The sequence below is a fragment of the Larus michahellis genome, chromosome 26, assembly GCF_964199755.1.
Source record: "Larus michahellis chromosome 26, bLarMic1.1, whole genome shotgun sequence".
Classification (NCBI taxonomy): domain Eukaryota; kingdom Metazoa; phylum Chordata; class Aves; order Charadriiformes; family Laridae; genus Larus; species Larus michahellis.
In genome coordinates, this window is record NC_133921.1 from 2764065 (window position 1) to 2783411 (window position 19347).

At 62.3% G+C, this 19347-nt stretch overlaps 2 protein-coding genes across 3 annotated transcripts in view; one reads left to right on the forward strand and one right to left on the reverse strand.

Annotated features, from left to right (window-relative positions):
• Positions 1–308: 308 nt before the first annotated feature.
• Positions 309–7066, reverse strand: LOC141734931 (E3 SUMO-protein ligase ZBED1-like). Of its 2 annotated transcripts, XR_012584617.1 has the most exons (4): positions 5606–7066; positions 5318–5447; positions 1943–5178; positions 309–416 (listed from the first exon to the last, which is right to left on the reverse strand). XR_012584617.1 is itself a non-coding variant. In XM_074567255.1 (3 exons), exons 2-3 carry the CDS (start codon positions 5439–5441, stop codon positions 3128–3130), a joined length of 2175 nt encoding a protein of 724 aa, XP_074423356.1. In that variant the 5' UTR covers positions 5442–5447; positions 5606–7066; the 3' UTR covers positions 1881–3127. The 2 variants fall into 2 exon arrangements, 1 of the variants encoding a protein (XP_074423356.1); XM_074567255.1 differs by lacking the exon at positions 309–416 and having other exon boundaries at positions 1881–5178.
• Positions 7067–7135: 69 nt separating this feature from the next.
• Positions 7136–19347, forward strand: part of NAPA (NSF attachment protein alpha) — a 12616-nt gene continuing 404 nt past the window's right edge. The window contains 9 exon segments of the mRNA XM_074567242.1: positions 7136–7308; positions 9285–9364; positions 9497–9613; positions 12834–12880; positions 12996–13073; positions 14586–14641; positions 16748–16788; positions 16791–16831; positions 18824–18930. Coding sequence (XP_074423343.1) covers positions 7211–7308; positions 9285–9364; positions 9497–9613; positions 12834–12880; positions 12996–13073; positions 14586–14641; positions 16748–16788; positions 16791–16831; positions 18824–18930 — 665 coding nt within the window. The 5' untranslated portion in view covers positions 7136–7210.

The window sequence follows — 19347 nt, forward strand, 5'->3', positions numbered from 1 at the left end:
TAACCCAGAAAGTCGTATTTTGAGTTGCGTGTTGGAATCCTGCTCTTAGGACACTTCTTGCTAAAAAAACCCCACGGGTACAAGGCGTGGTTTTGCCCGAATGCGTGATTACAACGGAATATTTAATATCTCTGGGAGAAAATACCAGAGATATTAAAAGAAGAGCGATGGTTTATGGCGTGAAACGGAGAATTCTGCCCTGAAAGCGCTTCTTGACGTCTTTTTTCAGCAGGTGAAGGTTTATTTTCTGTCCGACGTCGCCCGGACGTTGCGTTGCGAGAACCGGAGGAGAGAGTCCTCCTCCATCTGCCCCTTCGCTATTTTACTGCCGCCTTTCCCTTATTAAACGGCTCCTGGTTTTCCTCCCGGCGGATCCAGACTGAAACCATGTCTCGATGCCTCGAATATTATTACGCCTGGAAGGGAAAAAAAAAAGAAGTGTTTCGGTTGCGCTCGGCCTCGCCTGACGCAGAAAAAGCGCCCGAGACGCCCGAGGAGGAGGAAAAGGCTGAAGACGAGGTAGAAAAACTGCTGGGGGAGGGATTTTTGTGCCGGATTCCGCTCCTCCATGAACCCGTCTGCGAAAACATTCCTTAAAAAAACAGCGGATTTGGTTCACAGAAATACTGGTGATTTTTTTTGGTGGTAGAAACGGGGCCGCCGTGTCGCTTCGGTGCTTCGGAATTCCATGGTTTCATCCCGTTGGGATAGATTTTTGCGGAGGAAAGCGCTATTCCGCTTAAAATAGAGCAATAATACGGTTTTTCTTTCAAGGTCTGGGCCTCCCAGTTGAATTCAAGTGGGTTTTTTCCGCCTGTTTCGTGTCCAGAGTCCACCCGGGCGGGGTTGGGCTGATAAAACGCGGTGCCTCCGGCGCAAAAAAATCTAATTCCTTGGCCGCCCGCAGCTGTTTCGAGCTATTTTTTTACCCGATTTACAGCACAAAGAAGAGGCGCCGCGTCGTCCCCAAGGAAAATCCGAAGCCGGGGAATCGGGAAGAGAAGTCCCGACGGTGACGGCAGCTCCTCCGTCGATCCCGGTCCTTCCTGGTGCTGGGACGGCGCCGCTGGCGATCCGTTTTTTTTTTTTTTTTCCCCCTGCGGCGAGCTTGGAAGGTCAGCTCTTCATTTTCGTCTCAAAACCCACTGTTTTGGGGCTCAAAAACCACCCGGGGGGGCAGAGGGGGAGGGCAGCTCCAGGATTCCCCTTGCCCCGGGGCTGCTTGGCGGTTTTATTTGACTTTCAACCCAAAAAATCCGTGTTTTTGGAGTCCGGGAGACTCCCAACCGAGCCCTGAGGTTCAGACTGGCCCCTCCTCGCGCCGGAATCCCGGCGTTTCTCCTTTTTGACCAAAAAAAAAAAACCCCCCTCAAGTTCTGTGAGGATTTGCGGCCTGAGGCTTCCCCGCTCCGCTCGCCCGCGCCGAGCACGATCCCTCGCGTTTCGATTCAACCTCATTTTAAGCGATCGCACAATGAATCCTAATCTCTTTAATCCCCCACGATCCGCCCTGGCGAACCGCCGACGTCGGAAACTCTGTCGTTACCGCGCGGCGAAACACGGGAATTTAAAAAAAAACAAACAAACAAACAAAAAACCAAAACAAAACCAAAAAACAAAACCCAAAAAATTTAACGAAATTAAAAAAAAAAAACAAAAAAACAAAAACAGGCTTAAAAAAAAATCCCTTTCTTTCCTAACTTTCAGGGTGTTTGGGGAGAAACGCTCGCGTGAGACTCCACCGCCCAAAAGATGCTTCGAAGGTCCCCGGGAGCGTTTTTAAAGGGCGGCGAAGCCGCAAAAAAAAACCCAAAACCCCCCGGATTGGGCTGATCTCCTCCCGGGACACCTGGGAAGTGACACCAAACCAACCACGAGGCCAGTTTTTACCATTTTTATTGGAAAAAAAAAACAAAACCAAACCAAAAAACCCCAAACCCACCTTTTTCTCCGCGCCCGGCTGGGCTTTGAGGATTCAAGAACGACGGGGTCGCTCTAAAAAGGGACGGAATAGGGGAAATGGCCCCAAAACAGTCGTCGCGTTTCACCCGTCGGTTTTCCCTGACGGTGGCGCGCGGCGTTTACGGTCTGGACTGCGGCGGCCTTTCGAGAAGAGGGCAGGTTAGTTTTTGTGTGTGTGTTTTTCGGTTTCCGTATGAAATTTGGTGAATTTTTAAAATTCTTGCCCCGCTCTTGCTCTTTGCGCCCCTAACGAAACGATTTCGAACTCGTTCCGCTGGTTCCGGGGCAGCGGAATCGGGTTGGTTAAAGGTGGTGGGTGGCCGTGGGGCGGCCGGGTCATATTTAAAGCGCCCCTTGCGTGTTTATTTTATTAATCGGTGCTTATTTGCATAAATTAACGCGGCGTTTGGGGAGGGAGCGGGGAGGGTTTGGTTAGTTGAAGGAAGGGAATGGAAAGAAAGGCGTCTTGTCTCTACCGACAGTATAAAAAAGGCTGATTTATTTTTTTCTTTTTTGTTGCCGGGCCACCAGATTTTCGTGATTTTTCTTTAATTTTTCTGACTATTAATGCCCAGTAGAAAAAAAATAAAAAAAAAATTCTATATTTTGGTTCTGTTTTTCTCTTTAAAGGCCCAATCCTCAGGTCTGGGCCGCCGTAAACTCCCCAAAGCAGGAGGCCGGGGAGGGAACGTTCTCCTTTTGGCTTCTCAAGGCTCGTATTTTTAAAAATAAACCTCAAAGTGACGTTTTTCTCTAGCCCTTAACGATTCCAAAGGGAAACCGGCTGCCTTCCGAAATCGAAGACGGGCCTCCCAGTAAGGCCGGAGTCGGCGGCAGCCCTGCCAGCTGGGAGGACTGGGAGTTTTTAACCAAAAAAAAAAAACCCTGGGGGCTGTTTCCTTTTAAAAAAAAAAAGAAAAAAAAGAGGTGGGATGTTGCAGCGCTGAGTGACTTTTTTTTTTTTTTTTTTTTTTTTTTTTTTTTTAATTCCATGGAAAGGGATGAGTTTTGAGCAGTTTGGCTCCGGAGGCGGGGTGAGAACGCGAGTGCCGGGAGGCGGCGGCAGCGGCGGCGCGTTCACGCCTCCTCGCCGCCGAAGCCGCGCCGAAACCGCAGGAATTTGGCAAAATACTCGGCGTCCCCAAGCCCCGCCGCGGGTCTGGATTTAAACCCCCGCCGCCCCCCGGAAAGGCTCGGCATGGGGATTCCTGCTCCGCGCCTCGTTGCTGTTCCTGATGGATTCTAAAAAATCGAAGTTTTGGTGCAAGAAGAGAATCTGGTCCAGGTTCTCCGGCGCCAGGACGGCTCGCCGATGCTCCAGGCCGCTCTCGTCGGCGGCGAAGGCCTGCTCGGGCGAGACGGCGGTGGCCGGGATGGCCAGGTACTGCCGGCTCAGCCGCGCCACGGCCGGGAAACGGTGCTCGTTGCTCTTCCACCAGTCCAAGGGGTCGGTGCTGCGCTTGCAGAGAGGCTCCACGATGTAATTTTCCAGCTGCTGGTGGATCTCCGGCATGTTCTCCGTCGGGTCCTTCCCCAAAAGGACGTCGTAGATGCTCTGCGAGGCGGCGCCGGAGCAACAGGACTTGTGAGCGGGCAGCTGGTTGCCCCCCTGGCCGCTTTCGGCTTTATAATCTGAGTTGGGCGCCCAAAACTGGGCGGCGGGGGGGGACTGGGGGCTGCAGACCTGCGACAGCATGTTCTTCACGCGCTGGTGGAGCTCGTTTCTCAGGCCGGGGCTGAGGAACCGCATCTCCTTGAAACGCGGGTCCAAAAACGAGGCGATAACGGCCGGGCTTTCCAGAACCTTCTCCTCCTCCGCCAACCCCCAGCGCCGCCTCAGCTCCGTCCTGATGTTGGCGACGACCGTCTTGATGACGGCGCCGGCTTCTTCCGCCTGTTGGCCGATGGCGGCGACGACGCCGTGGACGCACGGCAGCAGGGAGGAGACGGAGGCGTTCTGCTCCTCCCGCAGGAAGGCGGTGGCCAACTTGACGGTCCTCATGACGGGCAGCAGGTCCTGCAGGAGCTTCCACTGGTGGTCGGCCAAGTTCTGGACGCCCGTCGCGCCTTTGGGGTGCTCCTCCAGCACCGACATGATGGCCCACTTCAGCTCTAAGAGCCTCTCGCACATCTCGATGGTGGTGAGCCAGCGCGAGCCCGCGTCCATCACCAGCTTCAGCTTGGATTTGTTGATGGCTTCCAGCTTGCCGTTCAAGGAGCGGGCGGCTTTGGCGTCCTGCTGGAAGTACCTAACGATGCCGCGGGCGATATCCAGGGCTTCTCCCACCTGCTGGACCTCCAGCCCGGCTTTGACGCAGAGGTGGAGGCTGCGCGCGGCGCAAAAGACGTTGCTCCAGCCCTGCGGCGCCAGCTGCGGCGCGGCGGCGCCGTCGTGCATCACGCAGAAGACGGATTTGCCGGCTAAGCCGAATTCGGCCAAGAGGGCCACCAGCTTCTCCCCTAAACCCTCCTCCGCTTTGGCTCGTCGCGTCTCCAGCAGGCACCGCGCTCGCCGCCACTCCCCGTCGATGAAGTTGGCCGTGACGCTCAAGTAGGTCTGGTCGAACTGGGAGACCCACGGCTCCGCGCAGAGCACGATGGCCTGCGCCGTCTGCAGGTAGCGCTCCAGGTGTTGCTTGACCGTGTTGTAGCGGTGCCACAACATGCCGGAGAGCTGGACGGGCGACGGCAGGGTGAAATTGGGCTCTAAGTAGCCCAGGAGGAGCCCGAACCCTTTGTCCTTCACCATGGAGAGAGGGTGCAGGTCGCGGAAGATCATCTCCAACACCAACTCCATGATGACCTCGCTCCTGGGCTCCGAGCAGGATGCCGGGTGGTAGAAACCGCTTTCCGGCGTCATCTGCCGGCACCGTTTGCCGGCATTTTCCGGCGTCGCGTAGTCGCCTTCGGCAACTTGGTCGTCCTTGAGGTGGGACAACAAGGTGTCGCGGATGCCGTGCTTCCTCACCAGGTGCTCCCGCATGGTGGTGGTGCTGTTGTGGAAGGAGAGCTGCTTCTTGCAGATGTTGCACTCCACGTAGGCGTCCCCCAGTTTGGCGTAATAATTCCACACCTTGGATTTGCGGCGGTCGACGTAGAGCGCGGTGGTGGTGCCGCTGCCGCTGCCGCCGCCGTCCTGGCCCCCGCCGCCTTTCTCCCGCTTCCTCCGTGCCGCCGGCGCCGTGTTGTAGGTGTTGAAGACCATGGGGATTTCCTCTGGGGGAGGGGACAAACGCGACACAACGCGGCCTCAATTTTTAATTTGCAACCTCTTGGTGGCTGCCGAGTGCCGCGTTTTGACGTATTTATGGGGGGTTTTTTTTGGGGGGAAAAAAGGCCTAAACGGCACACGTACCTTGCACCGTCGGCGGGAGGAGGGGGAGAGGCGGCTCCTCCGTCACCTCCTCCTTCGGCTGCGTCTCTCCACCCGTCTCCGGCTTGAGGCGTTTCGGCAGGAGCTGGGGGTTTCCCTCGGCCATCGCCGCCTGGGCGGCAGTTTGGGGAGAGAAAACGAGGACAGTTACGGTAATTGCCGACCGGCTCGGTGTTTCGGCAAGGTGTTGCCAAAACAAACCGGATCGGGCGCGAGGAGGAAACTTCCCGCCGGACACCACGGAACGGGGGGTTCTGGGCCGTGACTCACCTCCTCGCCGCGGTGCTGCCGGGCCCGGAGATCAACCAGGAGCTCAGCGAGGCGCCGCCGGCCGCGCCAGGGAGCGGAACGGGTGGTGGTGGACCAGTGAAGGTGACCCTGGTGATGGTGAACCCAGTGGAGATGAACTGGTGAAGGTGAAGCCGGCAACGGTGACCCAGCGAAGATGAACCCGATGACGGTGAAGCCGGCAAAGGTGACCTGGTGACGGTGAATCTGGTGAAGGCGAACTGGTCAAGATGGCCTGGCGATGGTGAACTGGTCAAGACGAACCCGATGAAGATGACCCAGCGATGGTGAATCCGGTGATGGTGAACTGGTCAAGATGAACCCAATGAAGATGACCCGGCGATGGTGAATCCGGTGATGGTGAACTGGTCAAGATGAACCCAATGAAGATGACCCGGCGATGGTGAATCCGGTGATGGTGAACTGCGCAAGATGACCCAGTGATGGTCAACCCAGCGACGGTGAAGCGGTGACGGTGAACCCGGTGAAGAGGATCCCGCTGAAGACGATCCCGGTGATGGTGTTTCTGCTGAAGATGGTCCCGGTGACGGTGACACAGTGACGGTGCCCCTGGCACAGACAATCCCGGGGAGGAGGATCCTGGTGATGGTGACCTGGTGACGGTGATCCCGGCACAGACAACCCCGGTGAAGACAATCCCGGTCACCCAGTCATGGTGAGCCAGCGATGGTGAGCCCGGCACAAACGATCCCGGTGACGGGGATCCTGGTGACGGTGACCCTGGCACAGACGATCCTGGTGACAGTGACCCGGTGATGGTGACGCCGGTGAATCCCGGTAACGGGGATCCCGGTGAAGAGGATCCCGGTGACAGTAACCCAGTGACGGTGATCCCGGCACAGACGACCCCGGTGACGGTGACGCCGGTGACGGTGACACCCCGGCGCTGCCCCCTCGGTTCCAACCGTCACCGGTCAGGGCCACGTGGCCGGCGCCGGGGTGGCCGGTGGGGCGCCTTTCGGGGGGACACCATCACCTCCGTCCCAGTGCCGCGGAGGCGGAGGTCGCCGCGCCGCTGAGGTCACCTTTTGGCCCCTTTTTCAGGGGGTTTCACCTCAAAAACGGTTTCTGCCTCTACCCATCGGCCTTCGGCCTCACCGGCTCCCAGCCGCCGCCGTTGCGTCCGCCGCGTTCCCCGCCAGAGCTCGGATGGGGAAATGAGCTCGTTAACGAGCGGCGGCTCGTTAAATACTCACGCCTTCGTCAGCGAGGCCGCGGGAGCCGGAGTGCGACCCTTTCCCCCGGGAAGTAATTGATGGAGGGTTCCCTGTTCCGGCTCGGGAAGCGCCGACCTGCGGGTTTCACCCCCCCACGTCACCGGAACGCGTCAAAACGCCCGAAAAAAGCCGAAACCGGCCCATTTTGGGGGCTGCGGGTTTACTGGCGCCCGCTCCTCCCGCCCGCCAGGGGGCGCTATGGCGAGCTGACGAGGGGCTGACGAGGCGCCTCCCCGCGCCCGCCTCACGTGGGCGCCGCTCGGCCAATGGGACGTGGCGCCGGCGTCACGTGAGGGGGGCGCAGGGCGGCGTCGCTGCGGCGGCGGCGGGGGGGGGAGAAGGAGCCGCCATGGACCAGGCCGGGAAGGAGAAGGAAGCGCTGCAGCTGCTGGCCGAGGCCGACAAGAAGGTCCGCGGCTCCCAGTCCTTCTTCGCCGGCCTCTTCGGGTGAGCCCGGCCCCGGATCGGCACCCCCGCACCTTCCCCGGGGGGAATGTCATGGCGGAGGGGAGGCTCTGAGGGGGTGTCATGGCGGAGGGGGAGGCTCTGAGGGGGTGTCATGGCGGGGGGGGAGACTCTGAGGGGGTGTCATGGCGGAGGGGAGGCTCTGAGGGGGTGTCATGGCGGAGGGGGAGGCTCTGAGGGGGTGTCATGGCGGGGGGGGAGACTCTGAGGGGGTGTCGTGGCGGAGGGGAGGCTCTGAGGGGGTGTCATGGCGGGGGGGAGGCTCTAAAGGGGTGTCATGGCGGGGGAGGGGGAGCTGAGGGGGTGTCATGGCGGGGGGGGTTGGAGATGGGGGTGCTGGGCCCTGGGGGGGATTTGGGGTGCTGGGGGGCGGGTGTTAGGAACTCCGAGGGGGGTTGTGGGATGAGGGTGCTGGGCCCTGGGGGGGGTGGATTGGGGGGAAGGGGGGTGCTGGGGGGTGTGTGTGTGTAAAGAGCTTCTGGGGGGGTTTAGGATGAAGGTGCTGGGTCCGGGGGGGGCTTTGGGGTGCTGGGGGGGGGTGTAAAGAGCTTCTGGGGGCTTTGGGCTGGGGATGCTGGGCCCCGGGGGGGCTTTGGGGTGAATGGGGGGTGCTGGGGGGGCTTTAAAGAGCTTTTGGGGGGGCTTTGAAGAGCTTCTGGGGGGCTTTGGGATGGGGGTGCTGGGCCCTGGGGGGGCTTTGGGGTGAAGGGGTTGGCCTGGGGGGGGGGGGGGGCGCAGAAAAGGGGATTCAGGAGCTTCTCGGGGGGGGGGGTTGTGGTGAGGGGGACACACACACACACTTCGATTTGCCCCCCCTGGTGCCGGGGCATTTTCCTGCCGGCCCCTTGGTCTCCACCCGCGGGGTTTTTGGTGGGACAGAGAGAAAATGAGCCAAAAAGGTTTAAATTTGTGCTTTTGTTTTGGTTTTTTTGTTTTCTTTTGTTTTGTTTTTAAGCTCAAAAGCCCCCAAAGGTGCCTGTAATAAGCTCCCTTGAGTCCCGGGCCGGGATTCCCGCTCGGAACGGGCCAGCGGGGAAACACGCTCCTCCAGTCAGCTGGCTCCCCTCGGGTGGGGGTTTTGGGGCCAGGAAAGTGGTTTTTTTGGGGGGACCATGAGAGCATTTTTTGGGGGGCCAGGAGTGTGTTTTTTGGGGCCAGGGGCGTGTTTTTAGGGCCCAGAGTATGTTTCTGGGGCCGGGAGTGCATTGTTTTGGGGCCAAGAGTGTGTTTTTGGGACCAGGAAGATGTTTTTTGGGGCCAGGAAGGTGCGTTTTTTGGGGCCAGGAGGGTGTTTTTAGGGCCGGGAGTGCGTTATTTGGGACCAGGAGGACGTTTTGTGGAGCCCAGAGGGTGCTTTTTGGGGCCGAGAGTGTTTGTTTCGGGGCAGGAGGATGTTTTTAGAGCCCAGAGTATGGTTTTTGGGGCCAAGAGTGTGTTTTTTGGGAGCAGGAGGGTGTTTTGTGGAGCCCAGAAGGTGTTTTTTGGGGCCAGGGGGGTGTGGTTTTGGGCTGAGAGAGTGTGTTTTTTTGGGGCCCCGGAGTGCGTTTTTTGGGGTCAGGAGGGTTGTATTTGGGGCCAGAAGGGTTATTTTTGGGGCCAAGAGTGTGGTTTTTTGGACCAGGAGGGTGTTTTTGGGGGTTGAGAGCGCGTCTTTTGGGGTCAGGAAGGTGGGTTTTGGGGCCGAGAGTGTATTCTCGGAGCCCAGAGGGTGTTTTGTAGAGCCCAGAGGGCGTTTTTTGGGGCCGAGGGTGTACTTTTGGAGCCCAGAGGGTGTGTTTTGGGGGCCAGGAGGCTGTTTTTTGGGGCCGAGTGTGTGTTTTTGGGGCCAGGAGGGTGTGTTTTGGGGCCAGGAGCGCTCTCCTCATTATTTCTCCTCGGACGCAGGTTTTGCCCTTTCCAGCGGTTGGGTTTGTTTGTTTTTTTTTTTAATTTAATTCCCGTCTTGTCTTTGCTTCCAGGGGCTCCTCGAGGATCGAGGAAGCATGCGACATCTACGCCCGAGCAGCAAATATGTTCAAAATGGCCAAAAACTGGAGCGGTACGTAAAAAAAACCCGGCCGGTTCTCGCCTCGGGCTCCATTTTTTCAGGAGGGAAACCTGCCTGCGCCCCGTTTCCCCTCATTTTGAGCTTGCTTCCTCCCTCCTCCTCCTCCTCCTCCTCCTCTTCCAGCCGCCGGGAATGCCTTTTGCCAGGCGGCCCAGCTCCACCTCCAGCTGCAGAGCAAACACGACGCGGCCACCAACTTCGTGGACGCCGGCAACGCTTTCAAGAAAGCTGATCCGCAAGGTGAGGGCTGCCTTTCCCTCCGCTTTTCCAGAGCCGGGGATCGTTCGGCCCCCCAAACACACCTCAAACACCCCGATTTCGGTTCCCGCGGGCGGGCGCGTCCCCTGCTTTCCTGCCCCTTACGCCGGGGGGTGCGTTATCCCGTCCTCCCCGCGCAAACTGGGATGCTGCGGGCTGGATTTGCCGTGTTTTCCGAGCCGCCGGGCGCTGCTGGAAAGCAAAGTTCACCTCCGCAGCCGGCTGACGTCGGATTTTTTTCCTTCCTTCTCATCCCTCTGCGGGAATCCCGGTGCCGCCCGCCGAGCCTGACTCCGAGCAGATGGTCGGGGCTGAAGGTGCGGAAAAGCTTTGGCGGCCATTCACGCCGCCAGGCGAGGATCTGCTCCAGCATTTGAGGGAGGAAAACCCTTCCTCCTCTTCCTCCTCTCCGGATGGCGTTCCGGTGGAATTTGGGTTCCTTGCTCCCAGCTGTGGGCCACCGGCGCCGGCAGGGGGTTGGTGCCGGGACCAGTTTGACGCCTTTGTGGGTGCCGTGGTGGCATCGAGGGCGCCCTCAGGGAGTTTGGTGACGCCGAGACGGGCGGTGACGCCAGTAGATGCCATCCAGAGGGACCCGGATGCGTGGAAGCCACCGGCAACCTGGGCCACGTGGCCAGTGGGGCGAGAACGGGGCGGATTCTGCCCCTCGGCTCCTCTCTGGGGCCATCGGAGGGACACGGAGCTCTCGGAGAGTTGGGGGTCTTCAGCCTGGGGAGACCTTCCAGCCCCTTCCAGTCCCTAAAGGGGGCTCCGGAAAAGCCGGGAAGGGCAAAAATGGGAATAAAGCGGTGGAATCCGCTGAGCGCGGAGCGTCGGGTTGAGGATCCGGCCAGGGGAAGGGTTGGTTTCTCCCTCCTCGCGTCTCCCCGCGCCGTTTTACTCTTCTCGGCGAAGCCTCTCGCTGCCCCGGCTCGATGCGGGTGATTTCGGAGAAGATAACGGAGTGAAAGAGGAGGAGAAAACAGATTTAATCTCCCGGCGGATTTGCTTAATCTCCCGGAGATTTATGTTGTTCCCATTATCCTCCCGACCTGTGCGCGGGGGTGGTTTTTTTCTCTGCTGCGTTTGGGGCCTTTGGGAGATGGGGGGTGGAAAAAGGCTGAAGCTGAACCTGCCTTTTCCTAATGGGGGTAAAAAAAACCCAAAAAAACCCTTCCCGAATTCCCGGACGGAGCTGTCGGGGGCAGGGGGGTGAGGTGTTAATGGAGAGGGGGGGAAAAAAACCGCGGTGGAAGGTGTCCTCGGTGAAGGGATTGGGGCCTCGGAGCCGGTTGTGGGTCTCGCAGCAGGACAGTTTGGTCCCCGGGGTCCGCCGGGATACGGGATTTGGGGGGTCCAGCCCCATTCCCTGTTTTTTTTTCCCTCCCGCCTCGTTTCTCCTCCCACGATGCCGGGAGCTCTCGCCAGCTGGGAGAAGGCAGGAAAAACGCCGCGTCTCCCGCAGCCCGGCAGTTGGCTGCGGCAGAATTCCTCCCACGCCACGCCGGAGCCGGTCGGTGGCGGGGAAGCGGAGGGGGGGAGGCGGCGGCTCCTCAAAATCCGGCGAAAAGCTGCCGATTCGGCTTCCCCCAACCCCCCCTGCCTTCCCGTCCTGCGCCGCTGCCAACGGCGAGAGGGGGGGGACCCCCAGATCTGAGCTTTGGCTGGGGAAAGACCCCCCCCCCCCCCAGATCAGAGCCGGGAGCTTCTGAGACCCCAAATCGGAGCCGGGAGCTTTTGGGGGGGAAAGACCCCCAGATCTGAGCTTTTCTGGGGGGGAAAGACCCCCAGATCTGAGCTTTTTGGGGGGAAAGACCCCCCCCCCCCAGATCAGAGCCGGGAGCTTCTGAGACCCCAAATGGGAGCCGTGAGGTTTTGGGGTGCAAGACCCCCAGATTGGAGCTGTGAGGTTTTTGGGGTGAAAGACCCCTGGATCTGAGCCTGGGGCTTTTGGGGGGGAAAGACCCCCAGATCTGAGCTTTTTGGGGGGAAAGACCCCCAGATCTGAGCTTTTTTGGGGGGAAAGACCCCCAGATCTGAGCTTTGGCTGGGGAAAGACGCCCCCCAGATCTGAGCCGGGAGCTTCTGAGACCCCAAATTCGAGCCGGGAGGTTTTGGGGGGGAAAGATTCCCAAATCTGAGCTTTTTTTGGGGGGAAAGACCCCCAGATCTGAGCTTTGGCTGGGGAAAGACCCCCCCCAGATCTGAGCCGGGAGCTTCTGAGACCCCAAATCGGAGCCGGGAGCTTTTTGGCGGGGGAAAGACCCCCAGATCTGAGCTTTTTTGGGGGGAAAGACCCCCAGATCTGAGCTTTTTTGGGGGGAAAGACCCCCAAATCTGAGCTTTTCTGGGGGGGAAAGACCCCCAGATCTGAGCTTTTTGGGGGGAAAGACCCCCCCAAGATCAGAGCCGGGAGCTTCTGAGACCCCAAATGGGAGCCGTGAGGTTTTGGGGTGCAAGACCCCCAGATCGGAGCTGTGAGGTTTTTGGGGTGAAAGACCCCCGGATCTGAGCCTGGGGGTTTTGGGGGGAAAAGACCCCCAGATCTGAGCTTTGGCTGGGGAAAGACCCCCCCCCAGATCAGAGCCGGCAGCTTCTGAGGCCCCAAATCGGAGCTGGGAGCTTTTTGGGGGGGAAAGACCCCCACAGATCTGAGCAGGGGGCTTTTGAGATCCCAGATCGGAGCCAGGGGCTTTTGGGGTGCAAGACCCCCAGATCGGAGCTGTGAGGTTTTGAGGGGAAAGACCCCCAGATTGGAGCTGTGAGGTTTTTGGGGTGAAAGACCCCCCCCAGATCGGAGCCGGGAGCTTCTGAGACCCCAAATCGGAGCTGGGAGCTTTTTGGGGGGGAAAGACCCCCAGATCTGAGCTTTTTGGGGGGGAAAGACCCCCAGATCGGAGCTGGGAGCTTTTTTTGGGGGGTGAAAGACCCCCAGATCTGTGCCAGGAGCTTTGGGGGGGAAAGACCCCCCCAGTTTGGAGCCATGAGGTTTTGGGGTGAAAGACCCCCAGATTGGAACCATGAGCTTCCGAGACCCCCAAATCTGAGGCGTGAACTTTTGGGGTGAAAGACCCCCAGATGGGAGCCACGAACTTTTGACCCCCCCCCGCACATCTGAGCCTCGAGCTTTTTTTGGGGTGAAAGACCCCGGATCGGGGCCACGAAAATGTCCCCCGCAACCTTCTTCTTTTTCCCTTCGCAGAGGCCATCAACTGCTTGATCCGGGCTATCGAGATCTACACGGACATGGTGAGCGAGCCCAGCCGGCGGGAGGGCGGGCGGCGAGGCCGAAGGCTCTGTCCCCCCCCTCCCCGCCCCTCTCCCTGCCCTCCCGGAGCTCTTCCCAGCCTTGGTCTCCTTCCAGGGTCGCTTCACCATCGCCGCCAAGCACCACATCTCCATAGCGGAGATCTACGAGACGGAGCTGGTGGACATCGAGAAGGTAAAAGGCCGAGGGAGGAGGCGGCGGCGGCGAGGCCCGGACACGCCGGGGAGTTGGGCGGGAGAAGAACCTTCTGGAGGTTCAACCTGGGGCCTGCACCCGGGGAGGGACAACCCCACGGACCAGGCCGGGCTGGGGGTTGACCTGCCGAGAGGGACCTGGGAGTCCTGGTGGGCACCCGTCTTGGTCAAGTTGACCAGTGGGTCGCGTTGACCAGTGGATCGCGTTGGCCGCGGGTCACGTTGACCAGTGGGTCAAGTTGACCAGTGGGTTGCCCTGGTTGTGGGTCACGTTGACCAGTGGGTTGCGTTGGCTGCGGGTCGCGTTGGCCGCGGGTCACATTGACCAGCGGGTCAAGTTGACCAGTGGGTTGCCTTGGTTGTGGGTCACGTTGACCAGTGGGCCGCCTTGGCTGCGGGTCGCGTTGACCAGTGGGTCGCGTTGGCCGCAGCTGAGTTGACCAGTGGGTCACATTGACCAGTGGGTCGCGTTGGCCGCAGCTGAGTTGACCAGTGGGTCACATTGACCAGTGGGTCGCGTTGGCCGCAGCTGAGTTGACCAGTGGGTCGCATTGACCAGTGGGTCGCGTTGGCCGCAGCTGAGTTGACCAGTGGGTCACATTGACCAGTGGGTCGCGTTGGCCGCGGGTCAAGTTGAGCAGTGGGTCACGTTGGCTGTGGGTCAAGTTGACCAGTGGGTCGCGCTGGCTGTGGCCAGGTCGACCAGTGGGTCGCGTTGGCCAGTGGGTCGCCTTGAACGCGGCCAAGTCGACCAGTGGGTCGCGTTGGCCAGTGGGTCGCCTTGGCCGCGGCCAAGTCGACCGGTGGGTCGCGTTGACCAGTGGGTCGCGTTGACCAGTGGTCACATTGGCTGTGGTCACGTTGACCAGTGGGTCACGTTGGCCGTGGGTCAAGTTGACCAGTGGGTCGCGCTGGCTGTGGCCAAATTGACCAGTGGGTCGTGTTGACCAGTGGGTTGCCTTGGCCGCGGCCAAGTTGACCAGTGGGTCGCGTTGACCAGTGGGTCGCCTTGGCTGCGGGTTGAGTTGACCAGTGGGCCGCGTTGACCAGTGGTCGCGCTGGCTGTGGCCAAGTTGACCAGTGGGTCGCGTTGGCCGTGGCCAAGTTGACCAGTGGGTCGCGTTGACCAGTGGGTCGCGTTGGCCGCAGCCGTGTTGACCAGTGGGTCGCTTCTCTTTTGCCGGGGGGGGGAACTCCTTTTTTCCTCAGTTTGGGTTTTTTTGGCCCAACCAGCATCTCCTCCCCCAACCCCCGCCTCCAAAGGCCCTTCTCTCTCCGGGGAACCGGGGCCGGTTGCCACCTTGGGCCGGGAGCCGGCCGCTGCGGCCAGCGCAGATGGCAACGGAAGAGCTGCGTGGGCGGCTCAGAGCCGGCGGGGGTGGGGGGGGAAGCTCCGTAATTCCCATATTTGCCTATTTTTGTAGAAAAATATGTATTTTTGTTTTTTTTTTTTTTTTTTTAATTCTTTGCTGCTCGTTTGCCCCCCTCCCAGGCCATAGCCCACTACGAGCAGGCCGCCGACTACTACAAAGGGGAAGAGTCCAACAGGTAGGTAAAAGTCTCATCGTTGCCCCCCCCAGGACGGGGTAGTTGCCCCCCCAGGTGGGGTAGTTGCCCCCTGGGGCAGGTTCATGGCCCCTGGGGTGGGATCGTTGCCACCCCGGTGGGATCGTTGCTCCCCAGGAAGGGATCGTTGCCCCCCCCAGGTGGGGTAGTTGCCCCCCGGGGCAGGTTCATGGCCCCTGGGGTGGGATCGTTGCCACCCCGGTGGGGATCGTTGCTCCCCAGGATGGGATCATTGCCCCCCAGGTGGGGTAGTTGCCCCCCCAGGTGGGGTAGTTGCCCCCTGGGGCAGGTTCATGGCCCCTGGGGTGGGATCGTTGCCACCCCGGTGGGATTGTTGCCCCTCCAGGTGGGGTAGTTGCCCCCCAGGATGGGATCGTTGCCCCCCCAGGTGGGGTAGTTGCCCCCCAGGGTAAGTTTGTTGCCCCCCTCCGACTCGATGGGATTGTTGCCCCCCAGGGCAGGTTTGTTGCCCCCCAGGTGGGATCGTTGCCCCCCCCCAGAGCGGGTCGTTGCCCTGCTGTGGCCAACAGGGGCATGGGGGATCACATCCGTGGGGTGATGCTCAGCCGTGGGGCTGGGGGACCACATCTATGGGGCTGGATGGAGCCGTGGGGCTGGGGACCGCATCTGTGGGGTTGATGCTCAGCCGTGGGGGTGATGCTCAGCCGTGGGGCTGGGATGGAGCCGTGGGGCTGGGGACCGCATCTGTGGGGTTGATGCTCAGCCGTGGGGCTGGGATGGAGCCGTGGGGCTGGGGACGGCATCGGTGGGGCGATGCTCAGCCGTGGGGCTGGGGACCACATCCGTGGGGCTGGGATGGAGCCGTGGGGCTGGGGACCGCATCTGTGGGGTTGATGCTCAGCCGTGGGGCTGGGATGGAGCTGTGGGGCTGGCGACCGCATCCGTGGGGCGATGCTCAGCCGTGGGGCTGGGATGGAGCCGTGGGGCTGGGGACCGCATCTGTGGGGTTGATGCTCAGCCGTGGGGCTGGGATGGAGCCGTGGGGCTGGCGACTGCATCCGTGGGGCTGGGATGGAGCCGTGGGGCTGGGGACGGCATCCGTGGGGCGATGCTCAGCTGTGGGGCTGCGATGGAGCCATGGGGCTGGGGATGGCCTCTGTGGGGCGATGCTCAGCCGTGGGGCTGGGATGGAGCTGTGGGGCTGGGGACGGCATCCGTGGGGCGATGCTCAGCCGTGGGGCTGGGATGGAGCCGTGGGGCTGGGGACCGCATCTGTGGGGTTGATGCTCAGCCGTGGGGCTGGGGACGGCATCCGTGGGGCTGGGATGGAGCTGTGGGGCTGGGGATGGCATCCGTGGGGCTGGGATGGAGCCATGGGGCTGGGGACGGCATCCGTGGGCAGGGCGATGCTCAGCCGTGGGGCTGGGATGGAGCCGTGGGGCTGGGGACGGCATCCGTGGGGCGATGCTCAGCTGTGGGGCTGCGATGGAGCCGTGGGGCTGGGGATGGCCTCTGTGGGGCGATGCTCAGCCGTGGGGCTGGGATGGAGCCGTGGGGCTGGGGACGGCATCCGTGGGGTGATGCTGCTGGGATGGAGCCGTGGGGCTGGCGACTGCATCCGTGGGGCTGGGATGGAGCCGTGGGGCTGGGGACGGCATCCGTGGGGCGATGCTCAGCTGTGGGGCTGCGATGGAGCCGTGGGGCTGGGGATGGCCTCTGTGGGGCGATGCTCAGCCGTGGGGCTGGGATGGAGCCGTGGGGCTGGGGACGGCATCCGTGGGGCGATGCTCAGCCGTGGGGCTGGGATGGAGCCGTGGGGCTGGGGACGGCATCCGTGGGGCGATGCTCAGCCGTGGGGCTGGGATGGAGCCGTGGGGCTGGGGACGGCATCTGTGGGGTTGATGCTCAGCCGTGGGGCTGGGGACGGCATCCGTGGGGCTGGGATGGAGCCGTGGGGCTGGGGACCGCATCTGTGGGGTTGATGCTCAGCCGTGGGGCTGGGATGGAGCCGTGGGGCTGGCGACCGCATCCGTGGGGCTGGGATGGAGGTGGGGGGGATGTTTGGGGGGGGGGGGGCCCATCCCTGACACCCCCCCCGCCCCCCCCCCGGCTCTCGCTTGCCCGCAGCTCGGCTAACAAGTGTCTGCTGAAGGTGGCCACCTACGCGCCCAGCTGGAGCAGTACCAGAAGGCCCTGGAGATCTACGAGCAGGTCCGGCCCCCCCGCTCCCCCCCACCCCGCACGATGGCCGTGTCCCCGTCCCCGTCCCGGCCCCCCCCCGACCCCTGTCATCCCCCCCCCCCCCAAGGGCCGTGTCCCCCCCCCCCGAACACCATGTTGTGTGTCTCCTCCCCTCCCCGATAGCCATGTCCCCCCCCCCCACGAAACACTGTGTCCCCCCCCCCATGGCCGTGTCCCCCCAACCCCTGTCTGTCCCCCCCATCAAGGCCATGTGTCGCCCCCCAAGGCCGTGTCATCCCCCCCCCTCCCCCCAAACACTGTGTCCCCCCCCCCCAATGTCTGTGTGTCCCCCCCCCCCATGGCCGTGTCCCCCTCCAACCCCTCTCCATCCCCCCCCATGAAGGCCATATCCCCCCCCCCCAAAAGGCCATTTCCCCCCCCATGGCCGTGTCCCCCCCCAACCCCTCTCCATCCCCCCCCTCCATGGCCGTGTGCCCCCTCCCCAAGGCCACGTCCCCCCCCCCCTCCCCAAACACCACGTCCCCCCCAAAGGCCATTTCCCCCCCATAGCCGTGTCCCCCCCAACCCCTCTCCATCCCCCCCCATGAAGGCCATGTCCCCCCCCCCCAAAAAGGCCGTTTCCCCCCCATAGCCATGTCCCCCCAACCCCTCTCCATCCCCCCCCATGAAGGCCATGTCCCCCCCCCCAAAAGGCCATTTCCCCCCCCATAGCTATGTCCCCCCCAATCCCTCTCCATCCCCCCCATGAAGGCCATGTCCCCCCCCCCAAAAGGCCATTTCCCCCCCCCATAGCCGTGTCCCCCCCAACCCCTCTCCATCCCCCCCCATGAAGGCCATGTCCCCCCCCCCCCCAAAAAGGCCATTTCCCCCCTCCATGGCCGTGTGCCCCCTCCCCAAGGCCACGTCCCATCCCCCCCTCCCCCAAACACCATGTCCCCCCCCCAAAGGCCATTTCCCCCCCCATAGCCGTATCCCCCCCCATGAAGGCCATGTCCCGTCCCCCCCCCCAAAAGGCCATTTCCCCCCCCCATAGCCGTGTCCCCCCCCAACCCCTCTCCATCCCTCCCCCTCCCCCAAACACCACGTCCCCCCCCCAAAGGCCGTTTCCCCCCCCATAGCCGTGTCCCCCCCCAACCCCTCTCCATTCCCCCCCTCCATGGCCGTGTGCCCCCTCCCCAAGGCCACGTCCCATCCCCCCCTCCCCCAAACACCACGTCCCCCCCCAAAGGCCATTTCCCCCCCCATAGCCGTGTCTCCCCCAATCCCTCTCCGTCCCCCCCCATGAAGGCCATGTCCCGTCCCCCCCCCCCCCAAAGGCCATTTCCCCCCCCCATAGCCGTGTCCCCCCCCAATCCCTCTCCGTCCCCCCCGCCATGGCCATGTGCCCCCTCCCCAAGGCCACGTTTCCCCCCCCCCCAAACACCACGTCCCCCCCCAAAGGCCGTTTCCCCCCCATAGCCGTGTCCCCCCCAACCCCTCTCCGTCCCCCCCCATGAAGGCCATGTCCCCCCCCAAAAGGCCATTTCCCCCCCCCATAGCCGTGTCCCCCCCCAACCCCTCTCCATCCCCCCCCCTCCATGGCCGTGTGCCCCCTCCCCAAGGCCACGTCCCATCCCCCCCTCCCCAAACACCACGTTCCCCCCCCCAAAGGCCATTTCCCCCCCCATAGCCGTGTCCCCCCCAACCCCTCTCCATCCCCCCCATGAAGGCCATGTCCCCCCCCCCCCAAAAAGGCCAATTCCCCCCCCCATAGCCGTGTCCCCCCCAACCCCTCTCCATCCCCCCCCATGAAGGCCATGTCCCCCCCCCAAAAGGCCATTTCCCCCCCCCATAGCCATGTCCCCCCCAACCCCTCTCCATCCCCCCGCCTCCATGGCCGTGTGCCCCCTCCCCAAGGCCATGTCCCATCCCCCCCTCCCCCAAACGCCACGTCCCCCCCCCAAAGGCCGTTTCCCCCCCCATAGCGTGTCCCCCCCCCGTGACGGCGTGTGCCCCCCCCAGGTGGGGGCGAGCGCCATGGACAGCCCCCTGCTGAAGTACAGCGCCAAGGAGTATTTCTTCAAGGCCGCCCTCTGCCACTTCTGCATCGACATGCTCAACGCCAAGGTGTGGGGCTGGGGGGGGCAGGGGGGCGGGGGGGGGGCGGGGAGCATGGCCCCAGGGCCCCCCCCGGCCCCCCCCCTCCCCTCCCCCCCGGATGGGGGGGACAGCGGGGTTTGGGGTGGGGGGGGGGGTGAGTGGAAACGTGGCCCCACGGCACCTGGGGGGAAACGGGCTGGGGGGGGGGGGTGGAAAATGTGCCCCCCCCCCCCCCAGGGGGCAACGGGCTGGGGGTGGGCTTCATCCTCCCATCATCATCCTCATCCTCTATCTTCCCTCCATCTTCCTCCGTCCTCCTCCTCCATCCTCCTCCTCCGTCTTCTTCCTCCGTCTTCCTCCATCCTCCTCCCCCATCATCATCCTCTTCCTCCTCCTCGTCCTTCTCCTTCCTCCTCCTCCTCCTTCCTCCTCCTCCATCTTCCTCC

Bases quoted from the DNA above. Each gene is read 5' to 3' on its own strand.
- LOC141734931 (XM_074567255.1), bottom strand. From the start codon at position 5,441: ATGGCCGAGGGAAACCCCCAGCTCCTGCCGAAACGCCTCAAGCCGGAG. The intron at 5,179-5,317 runs GTACGTGTGCCG...CCCCTCCCCCAG, and splicing joins CCTCCCGCCGACGGTGCAAG to AGGAAATCCCCATGGTCTTC.